Genomic DNA, 15446 nt, shown 5'->3' with positions numbered 1-15446 from the left:
ACATTCTGCTGTTTTTTGCTTGCTTTGTTTTTTGTTGGTTTTTGTTTGTTTGTTTTTTAATTTATCAGTTCTCTTCTGGAGTCTGGTTACTACGCTTTTGTTACCGTGTGGAATACCTTCACTGTGAACAGCTGAGTGCTGAACTATTGTCCAGGGTTATTCCGTACAGCAGGTCTCAAAGAACTCAAATTACTGCTAAGTAGCATTTCTTTTTTGACCTGCTCCTCAAAATATAAGAACAAGAAATATGAATATATGCTAAGATTGCCTGAATCTGGAGATAATACTTTCCTTATTTTTTCACAGTACATCCTGATAATACATCTATATGTCTGCAATGTAAGTGGACATTCTACAAATACATTAGAATTTAATTCTATAACTAATTCTTGTATGATGCATCCCATACACTACTGCATTTCTACTGACATACAGTGGGAATGTCCACCACTTACAATTGGTATTCATCGTATTGTTGCTGCTCTTGGTTTTTTTTGCCCCTTGTAGATAATCTTTGGAGTACCTATTCAGAAAAAGGATCAATAGTTGAGAAAAAAGGTCAGCCATCAGTTGCTGGATCAGAAGAGACAAAAATGAGTGGACTCCCTTACGTTTTTACAGACATCATGACCTACTTCACAATGCTTGTAGGGATTTATTTCCCATCTGTGACAGGTAGATACAACTCTTTTTTCTTGAATGTACTTATAGCTGAAAAAAGACTTTTGTGTGTGTGTGAACATTTTTTTGATGACACACGATATTGCTGGTCTGTGTGTCCAAGTTTTACGTAGCGAAAACTTTCTGGTGCTAGAGAGACAGCGGGTGGCTCGTTATTTTAGGGGGTTATAGTACTTAAACAAGGAATCGGTTTAAGTGCTATTTTCTATGTCTGGAAAGAAAACAAAAGCACCATGTGTTACTAAATGCTTATTCAAGATGAGATGCATACCTTTAAAATATTTTAATCTTCAAATGCATGAGAGAACAGTTTAGTTTTTAAGTATTGAGATGATTGTTTCAGGTATTTAAGCCATGAACTGCCTGTGATTTGTTTAAATGTCCAATTTTTTTTTTTTTTTTTTTTTGCAACTGTAACTGGTAGAGACTTTTTTGTCAGGCTTAAAGGTTAGATTAGTTGTATATCATTTTCCTCAGGTCACATTCGACTGAAATAACCAGAGACATTTTTCTTCAAAACTCCTAGCTTAAGCAATTGTAATATCAAGTAACAAAACAGAACTCTGATATGAAGTTGCAGCAGTGTTCACTAATAGAATACCAGGTGGCGATCTGCCTTCGTATTCTTGTCCCCCACTTTTCCCATTTCTCTACTTCAGGCTCTTTTATCAACATCTCATCATATCTGAGCCTGTGGTTGGGGTTTCATTGTATTGAGTTTGGCAATGCTTTTGCACTGGAATGTCTTGACATTAGCTTCCATGTTTTTGCCTCCAACAGTGGTCAGGGCAATTCTAGGAAAGATGGCAGAATTAGTCAGTAATTGTATGTTTTTGTTTTTGTTTTTTTTTTCCCTCCTGTCACTGTATGTACTAGAAACTATTTTTGTTCTCTTGATAGATTCAAACAGGGATGTGTACGTGTGATTTCCTAACCATTCTTCTTGTATTTCCTGGCTGCTCCTTTCTTTTTTGTTTCTATATCTTTAGTTTATTGATTTTTCTTGCATGTCTTATTATGTATTGTCTGTTTAGTAGAAAGTTAGTGCATTTGGTCACAGTGGCTAAAATTGCTAAATCCACATTAGTTTATAACCTCCATCCCCAGCATTTTGCTACTACTGTAGAGTTGCCTCTGAAGTTATATTTGAAAAATATTTTTTTCATGTTTTTGTCTGTCTCTTTCCTGGGCTGTCTGGAATTTGTTCAGTCAACAATGGGTGGTAACACAAATTTCTGAATAAAATGAAGGTATAAATTGAGGATTTGTGCAGAATTACAATACATATCTGTAGCCTGCTCCATTGGTAATGGTGTGTTAAATCAGGCTTAAAGTTAAATGTTCCTTTTCTATTAGTTATTTACATGGAGTTAATATTAATTGGTTTTATGACATATAAACTTGGTCTCTTTTTAAGGTATTATGGCAGGTTCAAACAGATCTGGAGATCTTAAGGATGCTCAGAAGTCTATTCCTACTGGAACAATTTTGGCAATTTCAACTACGTCTTTTATTTGTATCCTTTATGCTGTGACTTTTTTTTTCTAGTGTGTGTTCTGTAGGTATAACAGTATAGGTTTTTTCATTGAAAAGTCATTAGAGTTGCCCCGAGTATAAAATGAATGAAATCTAAACTGAAAAGAAATATTTTGTATTTGTCTAAAATATAATATTATTTCTAAATATTATTAAAAATAGCTCAAATTTTATTTGTATATATATTTATATAGAGAGAATATTCTATATATGAATATATATGTGCTTTAAATTCCAAGATATAATTGGTGGTTTTAGTGAAGTTTTTAGTATCATGCTTCAGTTGGCAGATTGCTTTGTTGTTACACTTAGTACGGTACACTCAATGAAAATCTTAAAGCAAACTACCAGCAATAGAAATTGTTAGTCCTTCAATACCTAGAAGACACAAATACTTATTTGTGTGAGAAAATACCTGTTCTGTTGCATAATGTATGAACTGGCTACTTCCAATACTTCACAAATCAACTATGCATCAAATGCAGTTGTAGAGAACATAAACTAAAAAGTTTTAGCAGGGAAGAATTAAAAAAACAGCCACGAAACAACCAGAACAAAAAACCGAAAAACAACAACAACAACAAAAAAACAAAACCCAAAAACCCCACCACTTCATTGTCATGGACACTTTCATTTCATCCCTAGGTGAAAAATGGTGGCTTTTCTCTCTCTATGTATATGATTATTATTAGTGTAATCTTCCTTCAGTCTCAGTAATAGATCTCTCCTGTATAGTGTTGTTTGGTGCCTGTATAGAAGGTGTGATATTGAGAGATAAGTAAGTCGTATTCAACTTCTAATTTTATAGGGAGTATGTATGATCATGGGTTATGTTAATGGGACTTATTAACGGCTCTTCTGGGAAATATCTTTGTGATATATTTTTTCTTTTGCTTAGGTTAAAACTGGAGAGAAAGTGTATCTGTTAAACTGAGATGGCTGCAAAAACTGGTCAGGTTGTCAGGCTGTATCTCTTCAAGAAGTAGAAGCAGAATCTAACATTTATGTTTGAAGTGGAACTGCCCCTAATAAAACGTTCTTGAGAAAGAAAATCATAGTTGCTATTTATGGAGCTGATGGGTGCGGGTAAGGGGAGTGGTACTACTTTGGGAGAAGTAATATGCTCCCTGAGGAACAAAGACAGAAAAAGATTTCTTAACATTTACAGGACAAGGAGAATTCATGAGAGAGACTGCAATGCACCATCAGGCTTATAATTTCCACTGGATTGTATGACTGTGTTTTTGTTTTAAAATATCAATTGTAGATCAGGAGTCATGTCAGTTTTCACCCATGTAATTGCCTGAGGATATTTGAGGCACAATATGAAGCAGGAAGGGAATAAATGTAATGGAGTTAAGCATGAACAGAATCTCCAGATTTTGATAAATTTTCTTCTTAGGAGAAGTTAACCAAGATGAATCTGTTGGTGGGTTTCACATTTTTGTTTCCTTGCTGGTGTCTGTTTCTCTTTTCTGCTATGGCCCAAGTATACTTTTGGTGATGAAGCAGTGGCATTGGGGTATTGTCTCAGCATCATCTCCGTCACCTTTCAAACATCTTATTTCAAAACACAATCTTTTAGCCTAGAAGGAAAACCATAAGTTAAAAGCTGGATTCCTATCAAAGCAAGAAGCAGCAGAGGATCATTTTTACTTTAAAATGTTATTGCTGCATTAGCGAAAATCTCCAATTTAATTTTCTTCAAAATAAATATACAAACCAAATCAAGCTGATGCTTAAGAAATAGTAAATTGGTTCTGAATTATAAATTAATGCAGAGCCAATATCTATAAACTCACATTTTTGAAAGTGACATATTTGAAATTTACTGGGTGGGGGGGAATTTTGCAAGGTGTGAGGGCACGTTATCTGTCACTAGAGCAGGATGCATTGTAGCAAGAGCATGTTCTTTCGTTTACACTGCTGCCAGTTATTGTTTGGCTGAAATCCAGAATAACAGTAAAATATATGGATTTTGGTCTGGTTTGAAGACTTTTTTTTGGGGGGGGATTTGTTTTTGGTGGTTTTTCTTTTTTTCCCATTATGGATTGCCATATCTGCCATGGGGAAAAAGTAGGTAGGTTTCAGTCTTTGATCTTTTCAAGTTGTTCCTACTCCATGTTTAAATAAAACACAGGCATTAGAATTTACATCAAGAATGAATGTGCAGCTGTATAAATGTAGTTGTAGAAGCATAATACCTTTTTTCTCCTATATTTTTTTAAAGGGCATGGTTTTCCATTTTTCCATCTGCTGAAAATAGTATGTAGCCATGCATCCAAGCTTGGGCATATTCAAGAATTTGAACATTGGCTTATTATATTAACCTGATTACTATGTTTCTTGACCCTGTTTAAGAGCAAGTCTGAAAAGAGATAAAGCATTTAATTTTTCTTCGTTTGTAGCCTCTTCTTTTCTTTGGTGTTTATTTTGAAAAACACGAAAACAAAATAGAATCATGGTATCATAGTGTAGATAGATAGTCTTAAAATTGATTTTGGCCGCTTACTAACAAAACTAAGATGAACTACAAGTTTACTTACTTTTAATACAAAAACATCAGTTTGGAGGGGGCAGAGCGGAAGAAAGAATCTTTTTGTAGTTTACCCAAGATGTCCATACATGAACATAAAGTTAATTATCTAGGGGAAAAAAAAGCAGCAGTGGCATTGGATGGGACACTCAAGATTGTAATGAAAGCACCTCTTCCTGACTTCTACCCACTTATTTGCCACAGTCATTTAAAAATTGCATCAGGTAGCATGACAGTCAGAAGGTGTGTGGATAACTTCAGAAGGTTGTGTCTAGTAGTTTCTGTGTTTATTTGTCCATATGTCAGTGTCACACTATTAAAAAGAAAGGCTAATACTTTGTTTAGCAAATCTCCTACTTATGCTCCAGGGTATACATGTATTACTTGTAGAACAGACTTTGGCAATCTAGTTCTTAGCAGTCACAAGGATCTAAAGGATGCATATGTAAATACTTCTGCTATTGCTGTTAATTCTGTAAAGTTTGCCAAGATACCTGATAATTGCTGCATGTTTGTTTAGAGGCAGCACTTATAATGAATCAATTATAATATGTTTTCTTTAAAACAGCAGAATAAAGAGAAATTGGTTGGTTGGGTAATCCTGTAGCGCATACTGTGACATGGTGTTTATTGTTGAAAAGTACTGTTGTTCAAAAAAATTGAAATGTGGGTGTTGAAGCTATAGTAAAAGTTATTTTAATGCTAGCTGATTTTTTTTTTCTTTTGTTTTTTCCCCTTCCCTAAGGTTTGGAGAAGCAGTTAATGGAAATCTAGTGGTTGGTACACTGGCGTGGCCTTCTCCATGGGTTATTGTGATTGGTTCATTCTTTTCAACATGTGGTGCTGGTCTCCAGAGTCTCACTGGTGCACCCCGTCTGTTGCAGGCCATTGCAAGAGATGGCATTGTACCGTTTATTCAAGTGAGACTTTTTTTTTTTTCTTTACAGTACTTCAAATATGGCTTATATTTTTGACCAAAAAAATGAGGTATTATTTCTGCTATTCCTATAGAACTGTGAGGAAAAGATTTGGAGCTCTGTTCTAATTGTGTACAACAATAGATCAAGCTATTGTAGGACAAAGTTTGAAATTGGATATTTCTGTGCAATGCAATTTAATTATTTTTCTTCTTACACACAAAAGTTAGTGGTTCAAAACTGAGAATATAAGTCTTCTAGAAATAGAAATAAATTAACTAAGATGCACCTAACAACTGAATTTCTTGATTCCAGGCTGTGTTTACAACTTGTGTTTGTGATCAGGGTTGATCTAATCTCACTATGGAACTGCATGATACTTCTCGTATCGTAGAGCTACAATTCTACTTTTTATTCATTTTTGTGAACTAAATGAAGTCAACAAAGATGTAACAATAGAATTCTATCCCATGACTCCAAAGATTAAGATTGTTCTGACATCCCTATGCATGTTTTAAAAATAAATAAATCAGATTTTTCTCAAAGGAAGTGAGTAAGGGAGCTGGCAAACAGAAGAAAAGAGAACTCTTGCTGGAAGATACTTAACAGAATTGGTGGGCTGCATCTGCAAAAACTAGACAACTAGACTTGAGTTAAAAAAAATAAATAAAGTTCTAAAGGATGATAATATCTAGAGAGCAAAGCTGTGATTTCTGTCGTGAAGTTTGAAAGCTTACCTCAAATTGCCAAGATAATCAACAGTTGTACAGCACAATGATAACCTATCAAAAACAGGTTCAAGTATAAAAAACAGGATTATGTCTAAGTAACCATGAATATTTTGGGAACAGAGTTGGGAGACAGTTGTCAAATATTCTTGATCAGATGTGTGTTCTAGGTCACTGTCTCACATCTGAGGTTGATATAGTATGTTATGTTAAAAACGCACTATTATTCTTGGTGAATAACTTAAGACTCTACACAGAGATATTTATAATCTATCTTCAGTGAGGGCTAGGTATACAATAGCAGCAGTCGGGTTTGGTTCCTGAGTTTAGGGAAAGCCTACAATGAGTCAACACATTGATGTGTGACTTGAGAAAATTCCTCAGCTAGGATGTGCCTAGGACTATTATGAATGATGGGTTAGCTGGAGAATTTGAGTGGGGTTGGGGGGGAAGCATCTGAGGAGGAGGGAGACATGCACATGTGTGGGAATGGGAAAATAAGAGAGGAAAGGACTTGTGTGAAGAGGGAGGAGGAGTGCACAGGCAATGGGTTAGAGGAGATGGTTGGAAAAGCTGAGAAAAGCAAAATGGAAGGGGTAATGCTAGTGGCTTTGGGGGGGGTGGGTTGTCTTTTGTGTGTTGTAGAGGGTTTTGTTGTGTGGGTTTTTTGTTTTTTGGTTGGTTTTTTTTTTTTTTTTTTTTTTTTTTTTAGAGGCAGATCATACTGCTGTTACCAACTTTTTTATCAGTCTTTAATCACGTGGTTCCATTCCACTGCTGCTGCTTCCCTGGTCTGTCTGCTAGTGCCTAGTCTCAGTAGGGCTACATCCTTGATATTTTCTCTTAGGTCCTCTTCTCTTGGGCTGGAGGGGAGAATAGTCACTGGAAATGTACATTAGTATTGCTGCTGGGAGCAGGAGCCAGAAGAGTTAATGAATCAAGGAGTAAACAAGTCAAAAAGACAGCAGCTGCTGCTTCTGCAGCCCCTCTGCTGCCTGAATGCTCTGCCAGCAGCACTTGCAGCAGTGCTACTGCTAGCAGGAAATGCAACTGCTGTATCTGATTCTACTGGCTTGAGGTGCTCTGCACCTACAGTATTGGCAACCTGTTCATTGAGAAAGTTACATCAGCATTCCCTTGGTTTAGGAGCATCTTTTCTACTAGGGGTGGAGAAAGATGGTGAGGATGTGTAAGAATATCAAACACGCTGCTCCTTTGTTTCACATTTGAGAGGGGTGGCATGTTCCCTGACTTGCAAGACCTGTATCTGTAACTGGAAGTAAATACACTAAGTATGCTGGGGTGGGGATACGGAGTCATGATGGTGTTTGACTTGTGAGTGGGAAGGGGTTGTAATGCAGTAAACTGTAAATGCTTAGTTGTATTGAGAGAGACAAATGAAAAATTCCACTTTTGTCCAAAGTAAAAATTTGGTACTTGGTGAGAGGGTGATAGTATGATTCTGTCTTATCAGGGTTAGATTTGAAAGGAGTGAAGAATCGGAAGGAAAAAGTTTACGTGATTTGGGAAGTGAGGGAAAGGGAATCCAGGAGAAGCAGGATGTTTGAAGAGGGATTTGAGACTTGAAAAGTGCTTGCATTTTTGGAGTGATATAGCTGCTGCATGGACAGTTAAGGAAACTAGAAAAAAAATCAAGAGACTTGAAACATGAGCAGAAAAGATGTCATTTTAATATAAGGGAAGGAAGATTGATGGATGACAGGAAGCTATGGGAAGAAAATGGTATAGAGAACGAGTGAGGTGAAGAACCTAGACACTTGGAAAGGAAGCCATTATGGAAAATGGGAGCGAGGGTTTAGTCTTTATAATTGTACGGAGGAATATGGAGGAAAATAAATACGGCTGGAACTTCAGGTGAGGCATTTTGCCACCTGTCACCAGTGTAGCTTCTCATCAAAGGAAATTACCACATGCAAAATGATTTTTGGTAGGGCTCTGTGCAGGATTGTAGGCTTGCTTAGGTCCTTTTTAAAGGTCAATATTTATGCACATAAGTACTGAGTTGATGCCTGTTTTGTATGTTACAAAAAAATACTACCCTCAACTGTATTAGCTTTTTATAGACTAAGCATAAATCTCTGCACGTGGACTTTAAGTTACTTAAGATTATTTCAACAGCAACTGCAACAGTACTCTAATGTTATGTGGTCATTGCTTATTTTAGTAAACATTTTAAATAGTGGAAATGTGTGTTTTTGCACTTTTGTTTGTGGCTTTTTGTAGTATGGATTGCTTCATTTTCCTTTGTAACTAATGACTGGTTTTGGTTCCAGTTACGGTTAGTTAGTGATCTGCACCATATTTCATAACCGTATAATGAACAGCTTTCCCTAATCTTACTGTTTACTGAATTGAACTAGGTATTTGGTCATGGAAAAGCAAATGGAGAACCAACTTGGGCTCTGCTCCTCACTGCTGGTATTTGTGAAATAGGAATTTTGATAGCCTCATTGGACAGTGTAGCACCAATTCTTTCCATGTAAGTATGAATGTGGTAGTTTGTGTTCTTAAATTAAATAGTATTTTATTTTTAAATTAAGTCAGTAATGTTTTTCTTTTTGAAATAATACATGCTAGACTTTGTCTTCTAACAAGTTATATTCCTATTTGATCCTGGAGATAATATGAAGCTGTCATGGTTTAACCCCAGCCAGCAACTCAGCACTACACAGCCGCTCGCTCACTCTCCTCCAGTGGGATGGGGGAGAGAATCGGAAGAGTAACAGTGAGAAAACTCATGGGTTGAGATAAAGAGAGTTTAATAGGTAAAGCAAAAGCTGCGCACGCAAGGAAAGCAAAGCAAGGAATTCATTCACTACTTCCCATGGGCAGGCAGGCGTTCAGCCATCCCCAGGAAAGCAGGGCTCCGTGACGTGTAATGGTTACTTGGGAAGACAAACGCCATCGCTCCAAACATCCCCCCCTTCCTCCTTCTTCCCCCTGCTTTATATGCTGAGCATGATGTCATATGGTATGGAATAGCCCTTTGGCCAGTCTGGGTCAGCTGTCCTGGCTGTGCCCCCTCCCAACTTCTTGTGCACCTGGCAGAGCACAAGAAGCTGAAAAGTCCTTGACTAGTGTAAACTCTGCTCAGCAACAACCAGAACATCAGTGTGTTATCAACATTCTTCTCATCCTAAATCCAAAACACAGCACTATACCAGCTACTAAGAAGAAAATTAACTCTATCCCAGCTGAAACCAGGACAGAAGCAAAAAAATGTTTTGGCTGGAACCAATTTCTAGGCACAAAAAACTTTTTCCATGACAGAGTTCCTGAATGCTAGTAAAAATATGTTAAACTTTTAAACTTGGATTTAAAAAAATAAAAAAAAAAATAAAAAAAAATAAATTACTGACTTTGTCTTGGAAGTTTAGGCCATGCATATGGGTTGACCCCAGTAGGCAGCTCAGCCCCACACATCTGCTCACTCACTCCTCCCGCCCCCCTGCCCCAGTGTGGTGGGGGAGAGAATCAGAAGGGTAGAAGTGAGAACTCATGGGTTGAGCTAAAGATAGTTTAATAGGTAAGGCAGAAGCTCTGTGCACAAGCAAAGCAAAATAAGGAATTCATTCACTATTGATAGGCAGATGTTTAGCTATTTCCAGGAAAGTGGGGCTTTACTATGTGTTACTTGGGAAAGCAAACACCATTAAGTCCAAATGTCCCCCCCTTCTTCCTTCTTTCCTGGAGCTCTACTGCTGAGTGTAATATCATACAATATTAAATATACCTTTCATCAGTTGTGGTCAGCTGTGTCCTCTCCCCAAGACTATTTGCTGGTGGGGCAGCAAGAAAAACAGAGAAGTCCTTGATGCTGTGTAAGCACTGCTCAGCAACGGCTGAAAAATCCCTGTGTTATCAACACTGTTTCGGTTAAAAATCCAGAACATAGCACTATAGCTACTACAACGAAAATTAAATCTATCCCAGCCAAAACCAGTGCACCATGATTGTCAGTTATTTGCTATGTTTTCTCTGAAATCTTTGCTTGAGGATCTATATGATGCTAATACCATTTTTGAGGCCTAATATTCAACAAGTATTAATTTAATCGATGTCTTGTGTTCTATTGGCCGCTGTGAACACAGTGTACAAGTTCCTACCCTTTTTTTGGATTGTGTTCAGCCTTTTAATGCAAGTCTGTCTAGTTAATTTCCTACTGGAAAATGCTCTTTTTTTTTTTTTTCTTAACAGGTTTTTTCTTATGTGCTATATGTTTGTTAATCTGGCTTGTGCAGTTCAGACGCTTTTACGGACTCCCAACTGGAGACCTCGTTTCAAGTATTACCATTGGTAAGGAATATTCCTTCATTCCGAAGAGTTAAATCTAATTATGCAGCCCTAAATTGTTGATTTTCTTGCAATGATAGTATAAAATCTCCTTTCTGACTTAAATGAGTTATGATTCATGCACTGAATACGCTCAACAGCAACACTTGTTTTCATGTGTTTGGAATAGTGGATACTTGACAAAGTCAGTAAAGGTCAATTATACAAAAAGTGTGGGTGTGCATTTTGTTAAGTTTGTTTTTAAATGGCTTAAGAGTTCAAACACTTCAAACTAAAATGGGGAAACTTTTTGATTTTTTTTTTTAACCGACTGTTAAAAATACATATATTTAATTAATTAACAGTAATTCTATTGAGAGATTTTAGTGCTGAAATGGCTTGAAGACTAGAGCCTTTAGGAGATAAGCTGGCCTGATTCTAGGGTGTAAGAGTCGCTTATTATTTTTCCTTTTAAAGAATTGAGTGAAAATTAAACATCACAGTTTTAGCCCTGAAAAATCTTTTCGAATGTGCTCGGTAGGCACTTACTAGTTTGGCACCTAAACCTCCAAATACATTAGTGCCCATCTCCCAGACTATCACTGTAAACACCTAGTAGTATTTGCAGCATCAAGAACGAAAATGGGGGATTGCTGTCTTTTGGTTTGTTTTTTGGTTTTGGTTGGTTTTTTTTTTTTGTTCCACCTCCTCTGAATAATCTGATTGTGGAAGAAGTATAGTAGGAGGTACAAAGCAACCTAAAAGTGAAGGCAGGTGGATAAGATGGAGGGTAGCAAGAGGTACAGGATGGACTATGGTGAGGGAGAAAAAACAAAGGGTTGTGACATGGCAGCAGCAGAGTTTGTAACCATTTGGCAACAATTTCTCTCTGTATTTTTCCCAGAGAAATCAGTGAGCCAACTGACTCACTGTGTGGCTACATCATCACTTCTAACCAAAGCAGGTGTCAGAATGCTTGACCAGAATTGGGATGGGACTTTATTTTTTTGAGTGAAAGTAGAGTCTTAGGTTGACCAAGTCAAGCACGAAAGAGCAGCTGTTGTTCTTTTGGACAAACTACATTTAGACTGATGTCCTCAGAACAGGTGGAAAGCATTTCTTTGGTTTAAAACTGGATGCATTTGGACTCAATACTCGTATGGTACTAAAGAAGCAAACTAAAGGTACCACACAACAGTTGGGTCTGCTGACGCTCTTTGTCAATATAGTGAAAGCTAGCTCTAATTTGGAAATTGGATGTAAAGAAACCTGGAGTGTCATATATGACTAAAAGTATTCACAAAACTGTGCAGTTCTGAGCTGGCTTATATCTATCTTGAATAATAGCGTGGGTAAAGCAGGCATATAAACTTTAATCTGGAAATGCTTCTGTAACTTTTTCAGCTCACAGTTATTCCTTCTTTATAGCCTTTGAAAGATCCTTTTCTGTATTCTCTTCTACTCTCCTGTGTTCTTGCCGAAGAGACAGGCCACAAAAGAAGTGGAGAATATAATTGATGAATCAAACTTAATTTAAACTAATCAACTATTTTTGCTGGAAGTAACATAATGTTGCTTACTGTTGTTTGAGAATGTGGTTTTTTGTTTGTTTTGTTTTTTAGCTTAAGTTCAAATCAACAGTAAGTAAGTGCTAGCAATGTGTTTTGAAACTGACCTTACTTGCAGGTGCTGACAGAGTTTCAGAACTGACAAATGTAGTAAATCTATTGTTATATCTAGTTCAATTGTATTATTTATGTCACACACAAGTTCAGAATGTAATTTTTTTTTATAAACTAAAATTGGGACAATGTATTTTCATTTGTGTAGTAGCTATGAAATGGCCCTTGTCTTTGAAAGAAAGGCCTTTCTGAAAGTTAACTTAAATAAGAAATTGACTTTGTAGAACATTTGCATGCCTATTTAAAAAAATGGAAAAAAATGGTTTCTTTTAGGACTCTCTCATTCCTGGGGATGAGTTTATGTCTTGCCTTGATGTTCATTTGCTCTTGGTACTATGCTTTGATTGCCATGCTAATCGCAGGATGTATATACAAATACATAGAATATAGAGGGTAAGACCATATATCTTATTTATTCTATATTTAATATCTTTAACATTCAGCAAAAAGCACTTTTGTATAAAGCAGATACAACTGGAGTAATAGAATTGAGTATTCCTTGAAACAAGGTAAGATCCTGTCTCTGTTAAGGATTCTAAGTTTTCAGGTTCTAATTTCTCTGGAAACTCTGTTCCAAACTTCTCGACAGCCAGAACTAATCAAAATAAGAGCCAATAAGGCTGGGAAACTTCCATTTGAGCAGAGATTATGGTGTAAAGGTTCAGTGCTTCGGGAACATCACCTTTTAATATCAAGCAGCAACTATTACAAAACTAATACCTTACTATTAACTTGTGCTAAAGCCCCAAAACTCTACTCTTTTGTGTGGACTTCAGTACTTTTTAGAGTGAATCATACTGAATAATCCAGAGCACCTACTGAAAATTATCTGTTTTCTGAAGGCCTAGGTAATCTTTAAATTGCAACTAATTTTGCATTGTATGCATTTGACAAGGGGCACATACAGAGCAACACCTGTAAGAAATGCTGTGCAAGTAGGAGACTAAAAGAGCATGCTGAGTTCATAAAAAACCAACCAAACAAACAAAAAAAAACCCAAACAAAAAAAGACCCAAAAAACCCCCAAAAACCCACCACCACCAAAAACCACACCCCCCCAACCAAAAAACACAAAATCAAAAAAAACCCCAAACAACCAAACCCAACAAAAAAAACCCAGAAGACCCAACCAAAAAACCCCCAACTAAACAACATATCCAAACATGAGAGGTGATTTATGATCAATAATGTGTGTGCTTTCTCTTTCTGAGGAGAGATACCCAATGCTGAAAGATTCTAGTCAAGAATAGACCTTGGAATACTATTTTTAGTAAGGTCTTGTAGCAGGAAATTAAAGCGAGACTAGTTGTTTTGATGAGTGACTAAACACAGGTCTTCAGTGGGTCAGCTGGTATAAACTGCTCCACCTTGTGGGTTCTCCATCTTTTAATATCTCCCTTTCCAGATTAGACGCTTTCCTGGATTGTAACAGCTTCATTTACTGGATTAATTATAAGGAAATTAATTTGCCTATTTTAGCTAGGAAGTCAGATCAGATGATAACAGTTCTGCTTGTGTGTGTGTGCATGTAGGCCTGCACATACATAAAATTATGTGTATGTCCAAATTCGTATACAGACTGTACAACTGTTGGCACATAGCCAGCACATCTACCGTGTAGAAGGAGATTCTTTTTTTTTGCAGAAGCTTAACTTCTTTTCTCCCTGCCTTTACAAATGCAGGGGCTGATTGGGCAGTGGGGAGGAACTCACCCTGAAACGTTCTAAAAACTGTTGTCTGGAGAAAACCTCAGTTTTATTTTAATTTTTGGATAACTAAGTAAAAGAAACTTACATGACTGTGCTGCCTGTCAGCGTAGATTTTTAATTGCCACATTGTTCTTTAATAGCTTTTGAATTCAGTTTGGCTTATTTCATCTAAATTTCGAAAGAAGGCTAGAGGTAACAAAGTTCAGTGAGAATTCATGAATGGAAATAAGAGGGAGGGAGGGCAAGGGAGATGGACCCGTTGCTGTAGTAGAATCCCCACAGAGGAAAATAATGTGTTGGCCTAACAGTTCTTTCTGATTTGGTTGGCCACCTGGCATATAGCATAGCTTTGTATTGGGAGAAAGGAGTGGAAAACGTAGAGAGATCAAAAGTGGTCAGGAGGGCAGATAAATCTTTAGGCTCAACTGCAAGAGAAGCTGGGAGGGAAAGGAAGTGGAGAAAGCTGTAGTGGTGGTGTTGGCGGGGAAGGTATAACACACTAATCCATACAAAGTCAAGTTTCACTTACTCATTCTGCTGCTTTAAAACAATTCCTTTTAAGTAGCCCTCACTTATTCATTCTAATGCTTAAAAGCAACTTAAGTAGCTCTCATGATTACAAAAAAGCTTCTGAAGTATGAATAAATGAACCCATAATAAAAATTAATAAATACTTAATAAATAGTTCTCTTGAAGGGACCTGAGACTGCTTCATCGTGGTTAGTCTTAATTCTTGATTTAAATCTACAAGATGAGGTTTTTTTATGCATTCATGAAAAAGTGTCATTTTTTTATGCCCGTTACCCTTCATGTGAGAAAAGTCACTTAATTTGTAAAAATAAATGGGACCCTGTTAATTGAATCTCTTCTGCACCCTGAAGAGCGGAAAAAGAATGGGGTGATGGAATCCGAGGACTGTCTCTGAATGCAGCTCGCTATGCTTTGCTTCGTGTTGAAGACGGTCCTCCTCACACCAAGAACTGGAGGTAAGTCCCACGCCTTCCAAGGTCACATAGCTCTTGAAATATGTAAACCTATTGGGAATACTGCTGGTAAAGCTAATGGCCAAAGTGAAATTCACCATTAAAATAATGTTTTAACTTGGGCATGGCACTGATGTCACTGCAGTAGTAGTATTTTACCACAATAGAATGCAACTTACGGTAAGCATGTAATCAGCTTTGCTGGGAATATGGGCAACTCGAACTTAAATCCCTGTGCTGTTGACATAGTTTTCCATGTGCTGTTGACATAGTTTTCCAAAGTGCAGAAGAATTTTAACGTTTGATTGTTTATAGATTTTTCAGATTCAAAGGAACAATTATTAGAGTCCTGCTGTCTCTATAGAAGAAACGCTTCAATTC

At 36.9% G+C, this 15446-nt stretch overlaps 1 protein-coding gene across 1 annotated transcript in view; it reads left to right on the top strand.

The window, feature by feature from the left end:
• The window catches only part of SLC12A7 (solute carrier family 12 member 7), a 71091-nt gene that overhangs the window by 36786 nt on the left and 18859 nt on the right, over nt 1–15446 (top strand). Inside the window, exons 9-16 of the mRNA XM_082316688.1 lie at nt 508–675; nt 2099–2197; nt 2938–2995; nt 5499–5673; nt 8780–8898; nt 10617–10715; nt 12647–12766; nt 14964–15068. Coding sequence (XP_082172814.1) covers nt 508–675; nt 2099–2197; nt 2938–2995; nt 5499–5673; nt 8780–8898; nt 10617–10715; nt 12647–12766; nt 14964–15068 — 943 coding nt within the window. The remainder of the gene's footprint in view (nt 1–507; nt 676–2098; nt 2198–2937; nt 2996–5498; nt 5674–8779; nt 8899–10616; nt 10716–12646; nt 12767–14963; nt 15069–15446) is intronic.

The sequence above is a fragment of the Platalea leucorodia genome (assembly GCF_965183815.1).
Source record: "Platalea leucorodia genome assembly, chromosome: 1".
Lineage (NCBI taxonomy): Eukaryota > Metazoa > Chordata > Aves > Pelecaniformes > Threskiornithidae > Platalea > Platalea leucorodia.
Note: the sequence above shows the minus strand (reverse complement) of the source record. Positions and strands in the feature narration are given on the sequence as shown.